This window comes from Cyanistes caeruleus, chromosome 1 (genome assembly GCF_971803275.1).
Source record: "Cyanistes caeruleus chromosome 1, bCyaCae1.hap1.1, whole genome shotgun sequence".
Taxonomy (NCBI): domain Eukaryota; kingdom Metazoa; phylum Chordata; class Aves; order Passeriformes; family Paridae; genus Cyanistes; species Cyanistes caeruleus.
This window is the reverse complement of record NC_141701.1, coordinates 33,039,854-33,057,661: the sequence shown is the minus strand read 5'-3', so window position 1 is coordinate 33,057,661 and position 17,808 is coordinate 33,039,854. Positions and strand designations below refer to the sequence as shown.

Here is a 17,808-nt window from a genome sequence, read left to right as displayed (position 1 = left end):
TAGTGAAGATAACCTTGAAAATGTGAAGAGAGTGTAATCTGATGCCTCAGTAAGACTGCAAGGAGCTTGAAACAAAGACAGAGAGATGTGAACTGCCCCAGCCATCTCTCTCTGGGCCCCATGGACTCAGCATTTCTGTGGTCGTGGAGTCTGGCATTTTTCCAAGATTCCACAGAATCTCACATGTTTGCTGCAAAATTCATTATTTTGCTGCAGCCAGGTGCTGGATGTTTTTTGGTTTGGGTTTTTATTTTCTCCCTCCCCCTTTCTTGCTGAAACCAACTACTTGGTTTCACTGCTCTGTGTCTTTCCGCTAGCGGAGGCAGGAGGTGAATTTTCGGAGCAAAGTGTCGCTCTCCGGAACGTGGCGTGGGGCTCGCAGGAGAGAAGTGTCCAGTGAGCAGCAGGGAGGAGAAAGAAGCTGGAAATATGCAGCCAGGCTGCCCAGAGTGCTGACTGAGAGCTGAGGTTTGGGGGCTGTGGGGGGAATCAGAGAAGATTAACTGCTGGAGTGGATCAAGAGCACCTCCTTTTTTGGCTCATTGGGTACACACTATTTGGAGCTACCTTGACTGCTGAGGGCCTCAGAGTCTTCGCTCTGTTTTCCAGATGGGCAAACTCCATCATCAAAAATACTCAATGCTGAAAATACTTCTTGGTGTGAAATTTTGCTATGAGAATTTTCAATTATGAGCCTGGACAGGGTAGGAATGAAAATTATTTTATGCTGTATAATAACATAATATCGCTACCAGAGAGAGAGTTATGGAAGAAAAGCCCTCCAAATTATCCCCAGAGAGTACAGTAATTGCTGAAAACATGCCAATATTTTACTTGTGAAAATTTTCTTGTGCTGAGTTTTGCAAATAAATAAATCCCACACATTTAAAAAAAAAAAATCACAGGCAAATCAAATGAAATAAAATACCTGCTGACCTCTACACTGCCCTTTTTGAGTTGTTTTTAAAAGTCATCATCAGGGTACCTCTAATCACCTGGGTTACCATTCTGACTCTTATCAGTGTTTGTCACCTTTTTAGGGCTTCTACAGGGTTTCTAGGGCAACAGATTCATACCATGCCAAGTTTGGAACTGGTAGACTTAGCCTACCACAAATATAAGCCATGATAATTTTGCATAAATATTTTGAAATCAATTTGGTATAAGATGTACTGTTACTCAGTCTCAGTCTCCTTACAATCAGAATTTCTCTAACACCCAAAATGACATTTTCCTCTCTGAAATAATTAAAACAAGAGGTTGTTTTTTTTATTTCTCAAGTATATTTGAGCAGTGGGACTTGTTGCAAATGACTGGCAGGCAGAAAAACCCCCTCAGGATGATGAAGAAAATACAAATTAAAAAAACCCAACCATTTGTTTTAGCTGGATGAAACATGAGTGAAACTATCTTTGATAGGAGTGTGTATCATTAGCAAACAGGCTTCAAAGTCTTTTTTGGACTCAGAAAGAAAGCAACAGAAGTTCAGTGAAATTTTCAGACAGGATAACATACTGATATCCTCTGTCCAGCCAGCCTCAGGTTTGTGTTGTACTTCTTTCTCAAGCACCTAGTAAAGGAAAGGCAGGAGCAGATGTAATGTCCAGGTTTGCAAACTGGTTTGAAATTCATTTCCTACAGAATGTGAGCCAAGCCCGTGACAGTACAATTAGAACCATTTCTTGATTAGGAAATAGCTAAAATACTCTCTCAGCTGTGTGGGTGTAACAGAAGTGCAGAAGTGAGGTTACTGGGCTTATTACGGGATCTTCTGTATACATCAACACTGACAGGCTGTATTCCCATGTGCAACATCATCCTCTTCCTCAAGAGAGAAATCGTGGCCAAAGGCAGAGTACTTCCTCATCTACACTCTCATACTGTCGTCTGATAACTTTTCTTTCATTTTCCTTTACCTTCTCCTTCTCCTGGTGCTTTCTCTGTTGTCCATCTAGCTGTGTCTTCCTAAAACATTATCCAGCTTCATCTCTCAGTTGTCGAATAAAGCTCCTCCCTTATGCACATGTACCTGAAATTGCTTCCACTACATAGCTTGCATTGGCTAGTTGCAAAATTAAATTACCTTTCAACTGGTATGTGTAGGGAAGTTTTCTTCTTTTCCTATGGACTAGCATCAGGTTTTCAAAGCCACTACGTGTGTTTGGGATCTTAAATCTCAAAAAGGTTTTGGGTTCTGGTTTCTAATTACAGAGTGCTAATCTATCCCTCACTCTGTCTTTCCTTCTATGCACACACATAGAACAAAATAAACAAAAACAATATTCATACCATCATCTTTCTTTTCACTGAGACTCTTTTGCCTTCTGACTACTGCTTTTAGGAAATCTCCGTTGGTCAGCTGGCTGTTGCAAATGCAGCAGACTGTCCAATTATAAATGTGAGACCTAACTGAAGGGTCTGATTCCAGGGTTTAATACCCCCATTTTAAACCTCTTCAACGACACTGCAATCAGAAGAGTCACACCCTACCCTGTGTCATGTATCTTTGGGTGCTTCAGTCCTCATTTACAGAAGCCTGAGTGCTGGTGAGTGCAGTGGGTCTATTCAGCAGTTACTGGTTTAGATTTTGATAATCCTGATAGCATCAACAACTACCACCCACTTGGGTAATGTGAAGGGAAACTCTGAGCAGATGAAGTGTTTTACAGGCCCTCTGGACTAAGTGGTGAAAAGAAGGAATGGAATGAATAACCCCAACAGGAGTGCTGGTGGTGCCAAACCATGAACAAATATTTCCCTTAATACTCCCGTTATGCTAAGCGACAGTTACATTTGTCATTACATACAGCTCAGCACACAATTACCCAGCCCAAAACCCTCCACAGCACACGAAGCCCAGGCTACCCCGGGCACACAGAGGGGAAGTATCGCAGTGTAAGCTCAGAAAACCCTGACAGCATCAGTGAAAGGCTTTTCATGCATGGAGGAAAGGCTGACTCCAAACAGAACGAGGAGCTTGGGTGGTGCTGAAAGCTCTGGCGCTGCGACTGCAAACAGGGCCATCCCTGTTTAGTGCCTGCTGGTAACCATGGCCACCCTTTCCCTGAGAGTTAACTGGTCCTGTCCACACATGGCGGCAGCAGCGATGGATAAATACCCAAATACACATAGAGACAAGACTGGAACAAATGAACATTGGAAAATAATCAAAGCCATATTGCTTCAGACAGCAAAAATTACACTACACATGAAGTGCAACAGAAACACGCAACACAAAAGGCTTATTATTAAGGCGCTTGGTTTTTTCTACTCTGTTGCTACATGAAATGGAAGCATCAGGGAAACTGGATATAGAAACATAAAATACAAAAGGGAGAGTGAGAGAGAATAGGGTACTGTCAAATGTAGAAAATAAACACATCAGAAAAAATGCAGGCAACAAATCTAATTAAATTTACTAAATAGCTTTTGGACTTATTTTCCAAATGGTAAAAATAAAGTAATCTCAATATTTCTGCAGTTCAGTAATTGCACAGATTCTGTTAAACAATTACAAATAAAAACATATACGTAACATTTTGAATTTCACTGAGTGCCAATCATGTCACAAATTAAGCTAACAAATCCAAAATACACAACTAATCATTTGACCCTGCATGAAACATTCTTAATCACAACTGATAGTTTGCAAAATTTCTTATTATTGTGACTCTACAAACAGGCATTTGCAACAAACAACAATCCTACCACAATTTTTTTGCCACTGTTCTTAAGACTGCTGCTAGGAGTTGCACTCACTTCTCCCAGAAGCAGTATTTGCATAATTCACACAGGCAAAGAGAAACAACTTCAAAAAATGGGATGAAAACTCTCTAACAGATAAAAACGTTAACAACATAAACACAGCAGGCCAAATATTTCTTAGAGAAACAACAACCATTATTTTGTAATATGAATCAGTGAAGACAAATATTTTTAAACCTATGCTTAATTTTCTGTAGCTTTAGCATAAGCCTCCATCTCTCAGTTAATTTCATCATTCCCTGACTCTTCCAATGACTAAAAGTGAATGTCACTCTCTAAGACTTTCATTCACTTGGTTGCCACAAAAATAATTGCCACTTTAAAAGCCGCAACTTTTTTTTTTTTTTTTTCTCAGGACTGACAAGTTGTTTACTTACGGACTTCCCATTTATTCCCTCGGGGTCTTCCATTGAAGATTTCTCCTTCCAAATTATATACGGACTATTAGTTACAGGGAGGTTCAGACAGTCCTAGTGCACACACACCTGTGGAAAAGACAGCACCACATCGCCGGATTAATTTGTTGGCATGAAACTAGGAGCTGATCTTCACTTCTGCAACTTTCCAGCAACTAACAAGTATTCACAAGTTGGGAGCAGTTGTCTTTGAAGAATTGAATCAGTCTTGAAAACAAATACATAGCTGAGCTGTTTATTGCAAATCCGTGCAAGCCAAAAGCAGGCAGCGAGAGCCCCGTTGTGCTCACTGTCTGCAGAAGAATAAAAGGCAGCCAGGAACTCTTCTACCGTCCCTATTTCTGTGCCAACAACACATCTCTTCTTCTTTTTCTTTCTTTTTTTTTTCCCTTTAGGAAGCTCAGCCTTCCCCTGATATCTATCAATGTCAATCGTACTTTAATGCTAAAAGGAAATAATAACAAAGCAATATGATTGTAGACTTAGCCAGGATAAAAAAGAAAATCCACAAAGTTTTCAAACGTTGCCCTCAAGCTAAGGATATTTTTATACTAAATCTCCTCAAGTTTACATTAGGTCACAGTCCTAGGCCCCATAAATTATAAATATGGGATGCTTTGTGTTCTCCCACCTTCAGAAAGGGTGTTCTTTGATGTTTAAAGTAACAGTAAAGTACTGACATGAAGCAATAAAGGCTTACCCTCCCAAACAGATATCAACCCAAAATATGATTTCCCTCCTTCTTTAGAATAAAATTCTGTAAACTTCTTAAAATTTAGAATTATTCATTGGCATAATTTAAACAAACACGGCTACAATCCTCATTAGAAAAACTGGCGCTTTTTTCTAAATACATGGGGAAAATGCTATCAATAAAGAATAAAAATGAAAATCTGATTTTTTACAGTATACACACATACACACACACACACACATTATAAACACACAAATGTGAATAGCACTTTGCTCTTCTGTGACTGCTGAAGATATGGTCTGAAGATATTCAGTTTGTCCTAAAACCACTCTGCATATGAAACACATATAATTTAGGATCAGGACCCAAAATCATATCTTTCTACTTGGATAAGACTCTAGCAAGAAAGTTAAAAAATCCCTTCAAACCCAGTTTTTTGAACACTACTCATTGCACACATTTGGCTACTTCTATAAAATCTAAGCATTAAAAAAGTGTTAACAGGTCGACTCCACACCCTAAGGAAGATGCTAATATGAACCATGCTTCTGCAATGCATCCACTCCCTTCTTTCTGGTTTACAATTGAGAGATCAAATCCAGTCCTGCTCCTGCTGAGAACAATGGCCAATCTGCAATATTTCTGTGAAATCGGGGTTTGGTGTTTATATTTGTTCTGACACCAGATTATAGGTTAGAAAATTATTTATGGCTTTAAAAAGTAACAATTAAAGTTCGGGTGGGGAAGGACAAGAATTTTTTCTAGCTTAAAAAAGGGAGAGAACAGCCCTCTAACAATGCCCCACTCCTAAGCAATGACTGACATCTGTTTCAAAAACTCTTTTATTGCAAAATTCAATGAATGGAAAAACCACACTAACTGAAAGTCTGCCACTTCAGCAAGGGAATAAAATGGAGCCTTTTCTAATGGAAAAATATTCAAAAGTCAATTGATGTAATGCTGGTATGGATGACCTGATGGATTTTCAGATCAGCAGTGCTCTCTTTACTAATGGAAAGGAAACTTTACCAAGACTGGTAATTTTCTATTGAAGCCCAGAAGGAAAAAGCATACATGTTTTAGTGTATAATATAGTTCAGCTGTAATTAGGTGACCTAACTTGCAGGAGCTGCTGTGGCAAATATCTTCTCTCTTTGGGAAAGATTCCTATAACACACCAGTGTTAAAAGAGCCTACTCTTGTAATTTCTGCTCTGACATATGCTGCCCCTCATGCCATTGCAAAAAGCTCCTATATATATATATATATATATATATATATGTATATATATATATGTATATATATACACCCACCCACACTGCTAGGGGCAAAGACTTGTCTTGCTCAGAAGACACCAGAGACCTCTGGCAGCAGAATCTAGCCACAGTAACATGAGGGCTTAGATGCTAATACAGAACAGCTGATCCACAATATAATTAAGTAATTTTAATTTTGAAAAATTCAACTTTTAAACAAGAGCAACTTAGTTATCCTGATTCTAATTGTCATCTTAGGTTATTTTTAACTTTTAGTAAAGCTTTGCAAAAACTAATTAAATTCCCTTGAGTTGTTAATGTATCAAAAAAAAAATACCCAAATTACATAGAGTATCTATTACAGAGAAGCTGCTATATGCAAAATGTGCCATCGAATATAAGTAGGACAAAAACTCAATTTATTGAAAAAGACAAGATCAAAATTGAAGGGAAGTCCTGAAAGCACGTATCCCCTTTTATTTTTCTCTACTTTTTTATGAAGTAATTTGTTTGGTAAAATATTATTACTGTTAAATACACAACAGTATTAAGAGTCCCACCAGCTAAAGAAGTACTATTGTACCAGGCATGATGACCAGCAGTCTTCTTTCCAAACAGCTATTACCATTTAAAAGGGAATAATAATAATAAAAAAAAACTAACCCACAGAGGAGCACAGAAGGTGTTTTATGGGGGATTTTTATTCCCTCCTTTCTGAAGCGTTAACCAACTCCGTGCAATTTCCCCCCCACACACATGGACCTCAAGGTGCGCCGTTGCCGCCAGGCACAGGGTGGCTGCCAGCCCCTCCCAGCCACCCTGCAGAGGTGGCAGGAGCTTTAACAAGCTCCTTGTCATGGATGGAACTGCTGTCCCCCTGTCCCCATCCACCTGAAAACCTGGCAAAAGCCAGCAGCAGGTCACCAGGGAAGCAGATGTTAAACACAGTCGCTGAGGAGCGATCCCTTGGCGCTGGAAGGCGCCACTGGAGGCTGACCACGTGCAGAGAGAGTGCCCAGCGCAAGGCTGACCAAACAGTAGCTGGCCATGGCTGACCCCTGGCACCTAGACACCTACAAGGAACCTACAAGGAACCTGATTCCTTATGCTTGCCGAGCTGTCCTTCATAAAAGCTCTGCACTTCCCATGCAAGACCTCCACTGCCGCTAAACCACATCTTGGAGTTGTCCCAGGGCTGCTGTAAAACACCTTCAGCTGCACTGAGCCCCTGAGGACACTCACAGTGATCAGAAACAGCACTAACACAACAATACCTTGGGCTACCTTAGCCCTTTCATCACCAAGGAGAAAGAATTAAACTTTTTATCCTGTTCCCGTGCTACCAGCAAATTCAATCCTGTCTTAAAACCTCCAGGCTGATTATGCCATTGCAAAGTCTCCAAGATAAAGTCATTTTTAGTGCCATCAGTGGTTTCTGCTTTGCTCTTATTTTCTTATGCTTTCTCAGGAACTGAAGGGATATTTCTAAGACCACTTTGAAAAAATTGTATCCCCCCCAAGCTATACGCATTGGTTAGAAGTAAAAGAACCCAAAAATCCACACATGCTTTACCTTTTGGTAGAGAAAATAAAAATAGAGGTTATGAGGCTGGGTGAAACGGCTTTTTTTACCCTGTAGATGACAGCATGTGGTATTTTACAGTTAATGGGAGGGAACTCAATGGTTTTGATTTTAGGTGCTGTATTTGGTAAATTTCCTTTTTAGCACTTTCTAAAGACTCACTACATTCACTCCAATCCCAGGTAGGTCTCTTGTACCCCACCCCCGCTTCCTTTTAAGGTGTTAAATTTGGCAGATAACCCGGGTAGCATTTAGAAAACAATTATTTCCAAATGCTGGGAAAGAAACTTGCCAAGTGTAACAGCTGAAAACCGAAAAGAAAGAGAAAGAAAAAATGAGGAAGAGAATAAAATTAAATGAAAGAGGGAAAGGTATTTTTAAAAATTAAATTTAGTAGGGACCTTTCAGCAGATTTATAAACAATTAACTCCAGGGCTGTGACTGAAGACCACCTCTGATTCAGCCTGGAACGCCTGCAGATGCAATACAGCATCCTGCCTTCCAGTGAGCCTCAGGGACTCCAGCAAAACAGAGAGGTGCCCAGATGTGTGGGACCTACCGTGCACATCTGCTGGAGGCATCCCACACCAACTGCAGTGCTGACACTGACCAGACACAGACTCTGGGGGTGTGCAAACCCAGACAGCTCTGTGGGCATGCAGCATGTAGGTAACACACTGGAAAACACCACAAGAGGTAGGTCACTATTTCTGCACCCCAATAAACATCCATGTTCACCTCAACAGATCTTTTTTTTCCACCACCATCAAGCAGAAATGCACGGAGTGTCAGGACTTGTGGCTGAAGTAAACCTGTGGGAAAGGGGGCTGAAAATTTTCCATTTTTTTTGTAAGCTTTCCTTTATATAACATAGAACAAGCACTCTGGTGTCCTAGACAGGCATGTTTAAAACCTATTTAAACCATGCTTAAAAATTACTGTCAAGTCTAGGTCTAGCAATAAGCAATCTCATTCATTAGAAGCAAATAATAGAAATAAAATATCAAGGGTTTTTTTGGTGTTTTTGGTGTTTTTTTTGTTTTTTGGGGTTTTTTTCTATCTAGGTAATCACTTTCAACTTTATTTTAAAGATTAAAACAATGGTATTTCCCTAATATTTTTAATTTCACAGAGAAGTTAAGTTTCTGGTAGGGAAACATGAGGTCTCATCTGCCTACATAGGAATCTCATTCAAGGAAGCAAGAAAAAAGGTAGAAATGAAGCACCATGAACACAAAAAGTACATCACAGGCAAATTATATCAGTAACAGTCTGGGAAATACATCTGTGCTACTTTCTGAATTCTGAATTCTGGATTACACTTACAAGATTTCTATCACACTGTAAGCCTAAGTATGTCTTAAAGGAACTACTCAATAGACTTTGTGGTCCATTTCTCCCATATACCATTAAATCTAACATGAAAAAGATGTTGAGAACACAAGGGCCACAATACTGGTTGAGACCAACAATCCTGGTACTGTCTCCAGCAACAGCCATAACTGGACACAGAAGAGCAAGAACAGAACAAGCATATGCTATTTTCATGGCATTTTTCCAGTTTCCTGCTATTTCAGATCAGGGGTCTCCTGAGACAGATGGAGTTTATCTGTCCAGGAATCCTCAGTACAGTTCTCTCAGGTACTTGTCTATTCTCCACCTGAAGGCTATGTAATTATTTTTTTTTATTATTTTTTTTTTCCTAGCCATTCTGAACATCCATTCTGGGGGTAATTGCTGAGAATTGAACAAATTTTCTTGGAATTATTTTAGATGCCAAGACCCCCTTTCTTAAAGGTGAGGGTCAACCTGGTGCCCATCACCTTCCATGTACAATTACAACTATTTCAACAGAGGTTTAACAGTTCACATTTATCTCTGCAGAATTTAAGTTGTCATTTTATTGCCTAGTGACTTGTCTCATAAGGTCCTTGAACAGCTTTTCACTTTGCTCTCCTTGCTATTCACCTCAAGTGGAAGCAAGCTAGAAAAATGATTCTGCCTGATTAGCACACTTATTGAGACATTTGTAGAAAGTGGACTGAGAATAAGAGAAAACTCCTACCTGAAGAAACAAACAAAAGCAAAAGGTGTTGGCATGCTTTTATGGGAATCTCCTGGTTGCTAATTTCAGCAAACTCAGAAGAGCTCTCTGGTCTCCCAGGGCTGGAAGAGATGGTCAAATACACAGTAAACTCTCCTGAGGTGGAGAAAGAAGACTGAGAATGTCATGTTCAAAAGTTAGGAAGGCAATGATGTAAGACTGAAGAACAGGAAAAAATGAAGTAAATATTTTGCCATTGCTTTTACATGATTTAAACCTGAAATATAACTATTTTAAAAACTGTCTTGATGAAGTCTTTGAGTTGCTTCCCAGATCCAATGGTCAGGAATAGTTTTAAACAGGATTTAGGACCTGGTTTCAGGTATGAAACCTGGTGCATGCAGTAGACAGGTTTCTAAGTTCAATCTCCCTCACACAAACACCTAACAGGGCGCCTCAGTCAGGAAGCTCCACAAAAGGCAAAAGTGGGAGACAGATACATATACATATAAAAATTTAAAGCAATAATATTATTTTAAAAGCAGAGCTCTCCAAACATAGCAAAAGATCATATTTTTCATTGAATACTAAATGCACACAAAAGTCAGGCTGTAGAACAATGTTAAAGTTATACTGGTTACTTGCTTGCCAGAATTTCTTTTCTAAATTACTTACAAAATTAATAGTACATTTAAACTACCCAGTGGGATCAACTTTATTTGTATCTGAAATGTAGATTGAAACTGTTCAGCAGAAAAACACACTAACAGTTTAGGACAGGAAGTAAAGAATATTCTTAAGGTGAAAACATAAAAAAATCTGCTTTTAAAAATTAATAACATTTTACAAAGTGAACTTTGCCTCGAATAAGGATTAAACAGCTTTCCTCTTAACATTCCATAGGATTTTCATCATCAAAAAGTTAGAATTTCCCTGGTTTTATTTATGTATCATTAACAAAGAATGAAACCAGAATGCAACAGCCAATTCCTTTGTCATCATGTCTTTGAGCAACAAATCTGTTTTCTGCTTTCTATGTGTCAAACACGCTACAAAAGGTGAGGGGGATGAACAGATTAACACTATTAGGTTGTGTGTCATGGTGGATAAAGAGTATGAAATACGTACAAGAAAAATGTCGAGCTACGAATCAAAACATGCAACTGGAATCCTTACCTAGCTCAGGAAAGAAGTGCAAGATACTTTACAAACAAAGCTTTCTTTCAACCCGTGTGGTTCTGTACAATGTTTCTAATGAGTAGTAATTATATATCTGCTTTAAGAAGCCTTTCTACACCTATTATAAATTTAGATTAAAGGTAGAGCATTACTTATTATTTTACATGTGCTTTTAAAGTAGTTTGTAAAATATATGCAGTCTATAAAAGTTTGTGGTCTAACAACAAGCAACTGTACTGCTTCTGCATAACTCAGTGCAAACAGGTAAAAGTTTGCTAGTTATTATTAATACAGGTCACATGTAGAGGTTTTAAGGTTTACACAGAGCAATTAAAGTAATTTTCTTCTAGGTGAAATGTCTTAGTTTTATAATTTTTCAAAGTTTTATTTATTTTTTTAAATAAATCAGATAAATTTGAGTCTGAAATTCTAACAACTTTCAACGTTCAACCAGGAAACTCAGAGACCAAAGTCTTGGCATCTCCTGGTGAGGGGGACCCAAGCGCTGGGTCAGGGCTAGCTGAGGTCCCACGCTCTGTGAGAACCACCCAGCTGCCTCTGGACTCACCCTGCCCTTGGGAGCAGTGTAGTTGTCCTTGTGTGCCACAGAGCCATGTCTCTGGTGTCCCCATGTGAGTGCCACTTGCAGATCTCACAACGGATCAACCACCAGCTCAATGTGCATAGCAGTGACCTCCCTCACACCGCCATCAGCACGGCTAAGGATGCTGCTCGCTTCTTTACAATAAGAAAACTTCCCTGTCTCTTGAGGTCAACCAAAATTTTCACTGGTAAGTCACAACAGTCACACACCACAAGAAGCATCTTACTTTCAATCTTTATCTATCAGTATAAATGTAATATAATATAATATAATATAATATAATATAATATAATATAATATAATATAATATAATATAATATAATATAATATAATATAATATAATATAATATAATATAATATAATATAATATAATATAATATAATATAATATAATATAATATATATATTCAATCAGTATCTTCAAATACTTCTGCTTTCTCTGTCTGCAGTAGAGGTACCTACTTGAATTTTGAAGTGAGTTTCACTAGCAGATGCAAGTAGTCTATTTTCTTCATTTGGACTCATTTCTGAGAATGGGAACTCTTTCAACCTCTGTTAAGTCCAAATGAAAGAGCATGAACGGTCCTAATACTGAGAAAACCAGAAGGCTGTTCCACTGAGCTGTCAAATTTGTCAGTGTGAGATCCAATGGGATATTTAAAGGCACCACATCAGCCAAAGCATCTACAGCCATTTACACTTGTTTGTCTGTTCCTTTATAGTGCAAGCACCCTTGTGAATTACTGTAAAGACCCAGCTGCACCTTTAGCCGCCTAAATACCCTTGGAAATTTGGCCCATGGTGACCAGAAATACCCACAATTCGCTAACTAAAAACCAATTTTAAAGCAGAAGCGATAGTGGTTTTTCCTAACAATGATGCCAAGTTTCCTTCACGTTTGTGTTCTACATCCTCAAGCTCTTGCCTGTCAGGAGTAATCCCAGGGAAGGCACTGCCCAGCTCCCTTTGGGGCCATCCCTGCCATCAGTGGGTTAAAGAAGGAGACACTGGTTGGGACCTCTCTCCCTTATCTAGCCAGCAGTCACTCCTTATGAAATTAAACCCCACCAAGAATCTGTTGAAAAATTTGGACAATTAGCATTGGAATATTACAGGGGAGGAGAAGAAAATTATCGTAGGAGTATTTAGAGGGCTCCCAGTTCCTTGGAAAACAATGGTAAAGCACATTTTTTTAATGCTGTTCTGTTCAACTTTGTCATATCTTTTGTTTGACAGATGACATCCTTCTCCTCTGATTTCTTCCAAAGTATGTTTTCATGAAAATTAATTCAGTTACTCATCATTATTAACATAATAAAAACTCAAAAGTTAAGGATTTGGAACCTTGATAAATAGGTTTTGCTTACACAACTTCACAAAGATGCATTATGTGTTTTTTGTCAGAAAAAAATGCACCTAGTCAAACAACAATATTTAGTTTCAGTTCTCCGTGTCTCCAAACTGTATCTACCAATGAGAATGAGTTTAATATACATTTATGAAAAAAACCAAAACACGCAGGACTGAAACACAGTAGAAATTAAGTCATTAAATCAGTCTGTCCTCTAGCAACAGCCACATTTCTTAAGTATTTGCTTATCCTTATAGTCTTGCAAACTTTCTCACCATCACAGCTCAAGATGAAACTTTAATTATTAAATATTACTGGCTATAGCAATATACTGAGTGGGAAAAGCACTACAGACAATGGTTACTATCTGTAGAACATGATTTGTACAACTATTATAAAAATAGATTCACTTATCAAATAATGTTATAGCTAAGTTTTTATAAATAATATTTCATAACAAAGGAAAAAGCAAAGAATGAACTACACCATCATTTTTGACATAATATTTCACTTTCTTTTGAGAACAATATAACCTAAAACATAAAAAAAGATAATTTTATTTACGCAACACCATGTAATTCCCATCAATATTCAGATGATAAAGAGCTCAAGCTATTAAACTGAGTAATTAAAATTCAAAAAATTCAGGAATAAGGCCGATTGCCTAAAGTAGCAGTAGGTGTGACTTGCTATGGAAACAGCATGCAAAGGACAGAGAAACAACTACGACTTGGAAAAGCTTTTAAAGGCATACGAAGTACCCAGCTGTGGCCTCCTTGATTTTAAGGACTTCACACACAATTTCCGTTCTTATAAATATACAGGGCTTTCTCCTAGCTCACTTCATTATAAGGGGAGCTGCAGAAATGCAGACCCACCTCCCTGGGTGGGAGTTCAGCTCCGTGATTTTCCCAGGCAGCCTGGCACACTGGGGGTCCTGGGCAGGCTGGGGCATTCACTGCCCACACTGCCCACCCCCTGCCCAGGGTTTGAGGATGGACAGCAGCTGCCCCAGGCTCCCCCAAGAACTGCCCCTCTGCATGTCACTGCCAGGCAGCCACAGCTCACTGTCATCACCATCAAATCCAGACAAATTTTTCTTGCTCCAACCGTTAGAGTCCTTTCATGGTAGTTTGACCCATATCACAGAACTCAATGGTAAACTCATATTTTACTTCCTAGGTCCATGCTGTAGGATTAGTACTATCAGACAGAGTAAGAAGATATTCTGTGTCACAAAGGGAAAAAGGAAAAAAAAATAAATTTTAAAAAAAAGCATTAACAGTGTCCAGACATTTGAGAAATCATTATCTTATGATGTTTGGTATATCAGATTTAACAGTCAAAGATAAAGAGAGTAAAAATGAGAGAAAGGAAAAAAACTCAAGCTTCTTAACTCAATTGAAATTCTTAATTTTGTATCACTCTCCCTCTCTCTAAATCTAGAAGGAAAGGTTATTTTGAGCAATAATATTTTTGGATTCTATAATTAAGCAATTGAATGAGAGAAACAAAGAAAATAACGTAAAATTCTCCAAATACACAGGATGCAAGAGGGCCCCAGTTTCTAGTTACTGGGAGAAACTGTTCAAATGACCTTTGAAGATTTTACAGTTCTACTGCCAGAGTCCATCCTTCACCTTGCCCATAGCAACAAATTTTGCAGCACAAGGAGGACAGAGCCACAAATAAAAAAAAAGAGTGACTTTATTCCTCCTTTCTCTTCCTACCCTGTTTGTGATTCAGTTCACATGAGAAGATGTAGCTAATGAAGAAAACTAGGAATGAAATATCAAGCTTGGAATGGATAACACCAGTTATTGGTGCTATTGGTAACAATTGGTTATGGTCACATAAGGAACTAGTGACTAAGTCTCTACTTAGATTATACTTTTATTGATGCTATTATAATTTCTAAAATTTTGAGGACCTGTGAATCATTCAGAAAGAGTAATCCATACATTTTAAAAGGTTGTGGAGAACACGCATGCTTGTGTTTTATATCACACTTAAATCTACAGTAGAACAAGTTGTGTACAAGCTAGAACAAAGGTTTGGGAGGAATGTATCCAGACTAGCCTTCAGAAGATGTGCCAGCTACCTCCATGAGCTGCAGTCCTCAATTAGGGACATTTAAATACATATTGCCCTTCTGTCTCTTAACTTTCTGCTGCAGCTGGACTACCTGCTCCGTGACTACCCCATGATCCTACAACTACCCTCATTACGGTTCATGCTTACATAGCTTTTGGCAGAGAATGAACAGCTCTAATCTGGAAATTGTTTCATGGGGACTTTCCACACACCACTCTTTTTAAAGAACTTCTGACAGCGCTGAATGACCATTTTCTCTTCTTATAACCATATTTTAAAGTATTATGGAAAGTGTGAGTCTTCAAACGTAGCAACTGTTTGGTGCTGCTGTTCATACTGCATTTTGCTGGAGCATATGTAGCAATTACAGAGTTTTGCTACTAAAAGTCGCTGGGAACTACCCTTTGCCATTCAAACAACACTATGTTCCTACGAGTCTGAAAGGGGAAAGAAAAAAGGGGGGAGAGAAAGGAGAAGCCTACTGTTATATTTTCATAATTGAAGAAAACTTTGACCTTTTGTGATAGAAAAACTGCCAATTTAAGTATAGTTTTAAAGAACAGAGTATTTCCTGCAAAAAATAATCTTTATCTCCAGGATGAACAACAGAGCCCAAAACCACTTCATAAGCAGCCACATCCATCCATCTCTACGAAGGTTTTAGGTGACGGCAGAAGAAATAAGAACCCCAGCAAGCGAGCTGAGGAAGGATACACCTGTGGGTGCACCCCCTCCCTGCAGCCCATGCTCAGCACTCTCCTCCCCGGCTGCTGGGATGCGCAGAGCGGGAACAGCGCAGGAGCATCCCTCCGTGCCCCGACCCGCCGGGGGCAGGCAGACAGCGGGCTCCCGGCGGGGACACCGGTGCGGGGACAGCGCCGGTGCGGGGACAGCGCCGGTGCGGGGACAGCGCCGGTGCGGGGACACCGGTGCGGGGACAGCGCCGGTGCGGGGACAGCGGTGCGGGGACAGCGCCGGTGCGGGGTCGCGGTCGGCCGGGTCGCCGTCGGTGTCCCGGTATCGGTCGCTTTTCCCCGTCCGTCGGAGGAGGAGCTGCGCGCTCCTCGCTCCCTGACACTTGCCGTGCCCACAGCCGGCAGCCCCGGGGAGGTGTCCGCAGACTGACCCCCTGACACAGAACACGCGTTCGGCGCTGTGACACGCCGCAGCGCCGGGCGGCCCGGGCCGGCACCGGGGCTCCCGCGGCGCCGGGCGAGCCGCGCTCCGCCGCCCCTTCCCCTCCCACGCCGGGGCTCCCGGGCCTCGCCCCTCCCTCCCTTCCCTCCCTTCCCTCCTTCCCTCCTTCCCTCCCTCCCTCCCTCCCGCCGCCAGCTCCGCACCGCTGCGCGCCCGCGCAGCCCCGGGGCTGAGCCGGCACCTCCCGCCCGGCCCCACGTGCCCGGCTCGGCTCGGCTCGGCTCGGCTCGGCTCGGCTCGGCTCGGCTCGGCTTGGCTCGGCTCGGCTCGGCTCGGCTCGGCTCGGCTCGGCTCGGCTCGGCGCGCACTTACTCCGCGGGGCCTCAGGGGCGGCGGCGCGGGCCCGGCGGCTCCCCAGGAGCGGCGCCCGGCGGTAAGTTTCGAGGAGCGCGGAGCCGCGCTTGGCGGGGAGGGGTTTCGGGGAGGCGGCGGCGAGGAAACTTCCCTGGAGCGGCTCGACCGCCTCCTCCGCCTCCTCCCGCTGCCGCCGCCGCCTCGCCCGGCGGCAGCACCGCGCCTGCCCGGCCGCGCCGCCCGCTGCCTCAGCTCTCGGCCCGCCGTCACACACGAGAGCGCCGCTGGCCGCCCCCAATTCCCGCCCCACCAACACGCGCTTTTTAAATTGACATTTTCCTTTTTTTTTTTTTTTTTTTAATTTTCTTTTATTTCTGAGAATTAAGATGTTCTTAGCGAGGGAAGGATGGGCTCTGAGGAATGCCGGCTGCCTGCAGCGCTGCCGGGAGGTAAGGGACGGCTGCAGCTCACACACCCCGAGCCCGGCTGTCTTGGCAGCGCCGGGGCCGCAGGCTGGGCACTCGGAAAGGCACCGGCAGCATCGCCCGGCCCCAGGGGCTTGTGACACCGCTCCTCACCCTCGTGGGTGAGTGCCGTCGCTGAAGGCACAGAGTGAGTCAAGGCGTCAAGGTCTGCATGGGAATGCTGCACTGGGAGAAGCTGTGCTAGGCATGTGGCGCCTGACCCCGCCGACTTCGGGTCATCCCTAAAATCCGCGCTTGTACACATCCACCCCTCCTCATTACCCATGAAGAGAGAAAGCGTGGGTCAGATTCCATATGCGTTACGCTTCAGGTACACAGTTACTGCAGAACGGTGGTAAAATATCCTCTTTGCTTCCTCATCCCGGAGACATGAACTTAGACCCTGCGTGAGGTGTGAAGCACGAGCATCCGAGAATAACATAGGTGAAAGCCCTGCTCAGTCTGGCAACCTGGTCCAGACACTGAAGCAAGCATAGCTGGCTGGGTTTTTTTTACCTATAGTTGTAAATATGGACACTGTAGTTCAGGCCTTCTCCTCCCTTCTTCTTAAACCAGAAAGGAAAAAAAAAAAGTTGCCATTGCTCCAAATTCTTCCATTCCAGTCTGTATTATTCCACTATTTTCTTTTCCCAGCTTTCTTGGTGTGCTTTTATGCCAGTAAAAAACATATCTCTACCTTTAAAGAAACTGGAATTATGTTCCCACAAGCATTTATGTAGATATACAAACAATGGCATTTGAATCACTAGACTATCTAATGTTTGTCTTGAAGGACACAAATCACATGGAATCCATTTTAACTTTTTAACAATTGTAAGGGTTTTTTTTCTCCACATGTTTCTTCTCCA

At 41.5% G+C, this 17,808-nt stretch overlaps 1 protein-coding gene across 3 annotated transcripts in view; it reads right to left on the bottom strand.

Annotated features, from left to right (window-relative positions):
- EYA1 (EYA transcriptional coactivator and phosphatase 1) overlaps positions 1-16,696 on the bottom strand; it is a 162,110-nt gene extending 145,414 nt beyond the window's left edge. For 2 of the 3 annotated variants that reach the window (XM_086885407.1, XM_086885391.1), the window contains exons 1-2: positions 16,494-16,600; positions 4,143-4,250 (exon numbers count right to left, since the gene is read on the bottom strand). In XM_086885407.1, coding sequence (XP_086741533.1) covers positions 4,143-4,175 — 33 coding nt within the window. In that variant the 5' untranslated portion in view covers positions 4,176-4,250; positions 16,494-16,600. Of the gene's footprint in view, positions 1-4,142; positions 4,251-16,493 lie in introns of all 3 variants that reach the window. The other variant, XM_086885397.1, reaches the window with a different exon arrangement.
- Between the last annotated feature and the right edge of the window lie 1,112 nt (positions 16,697-17,808).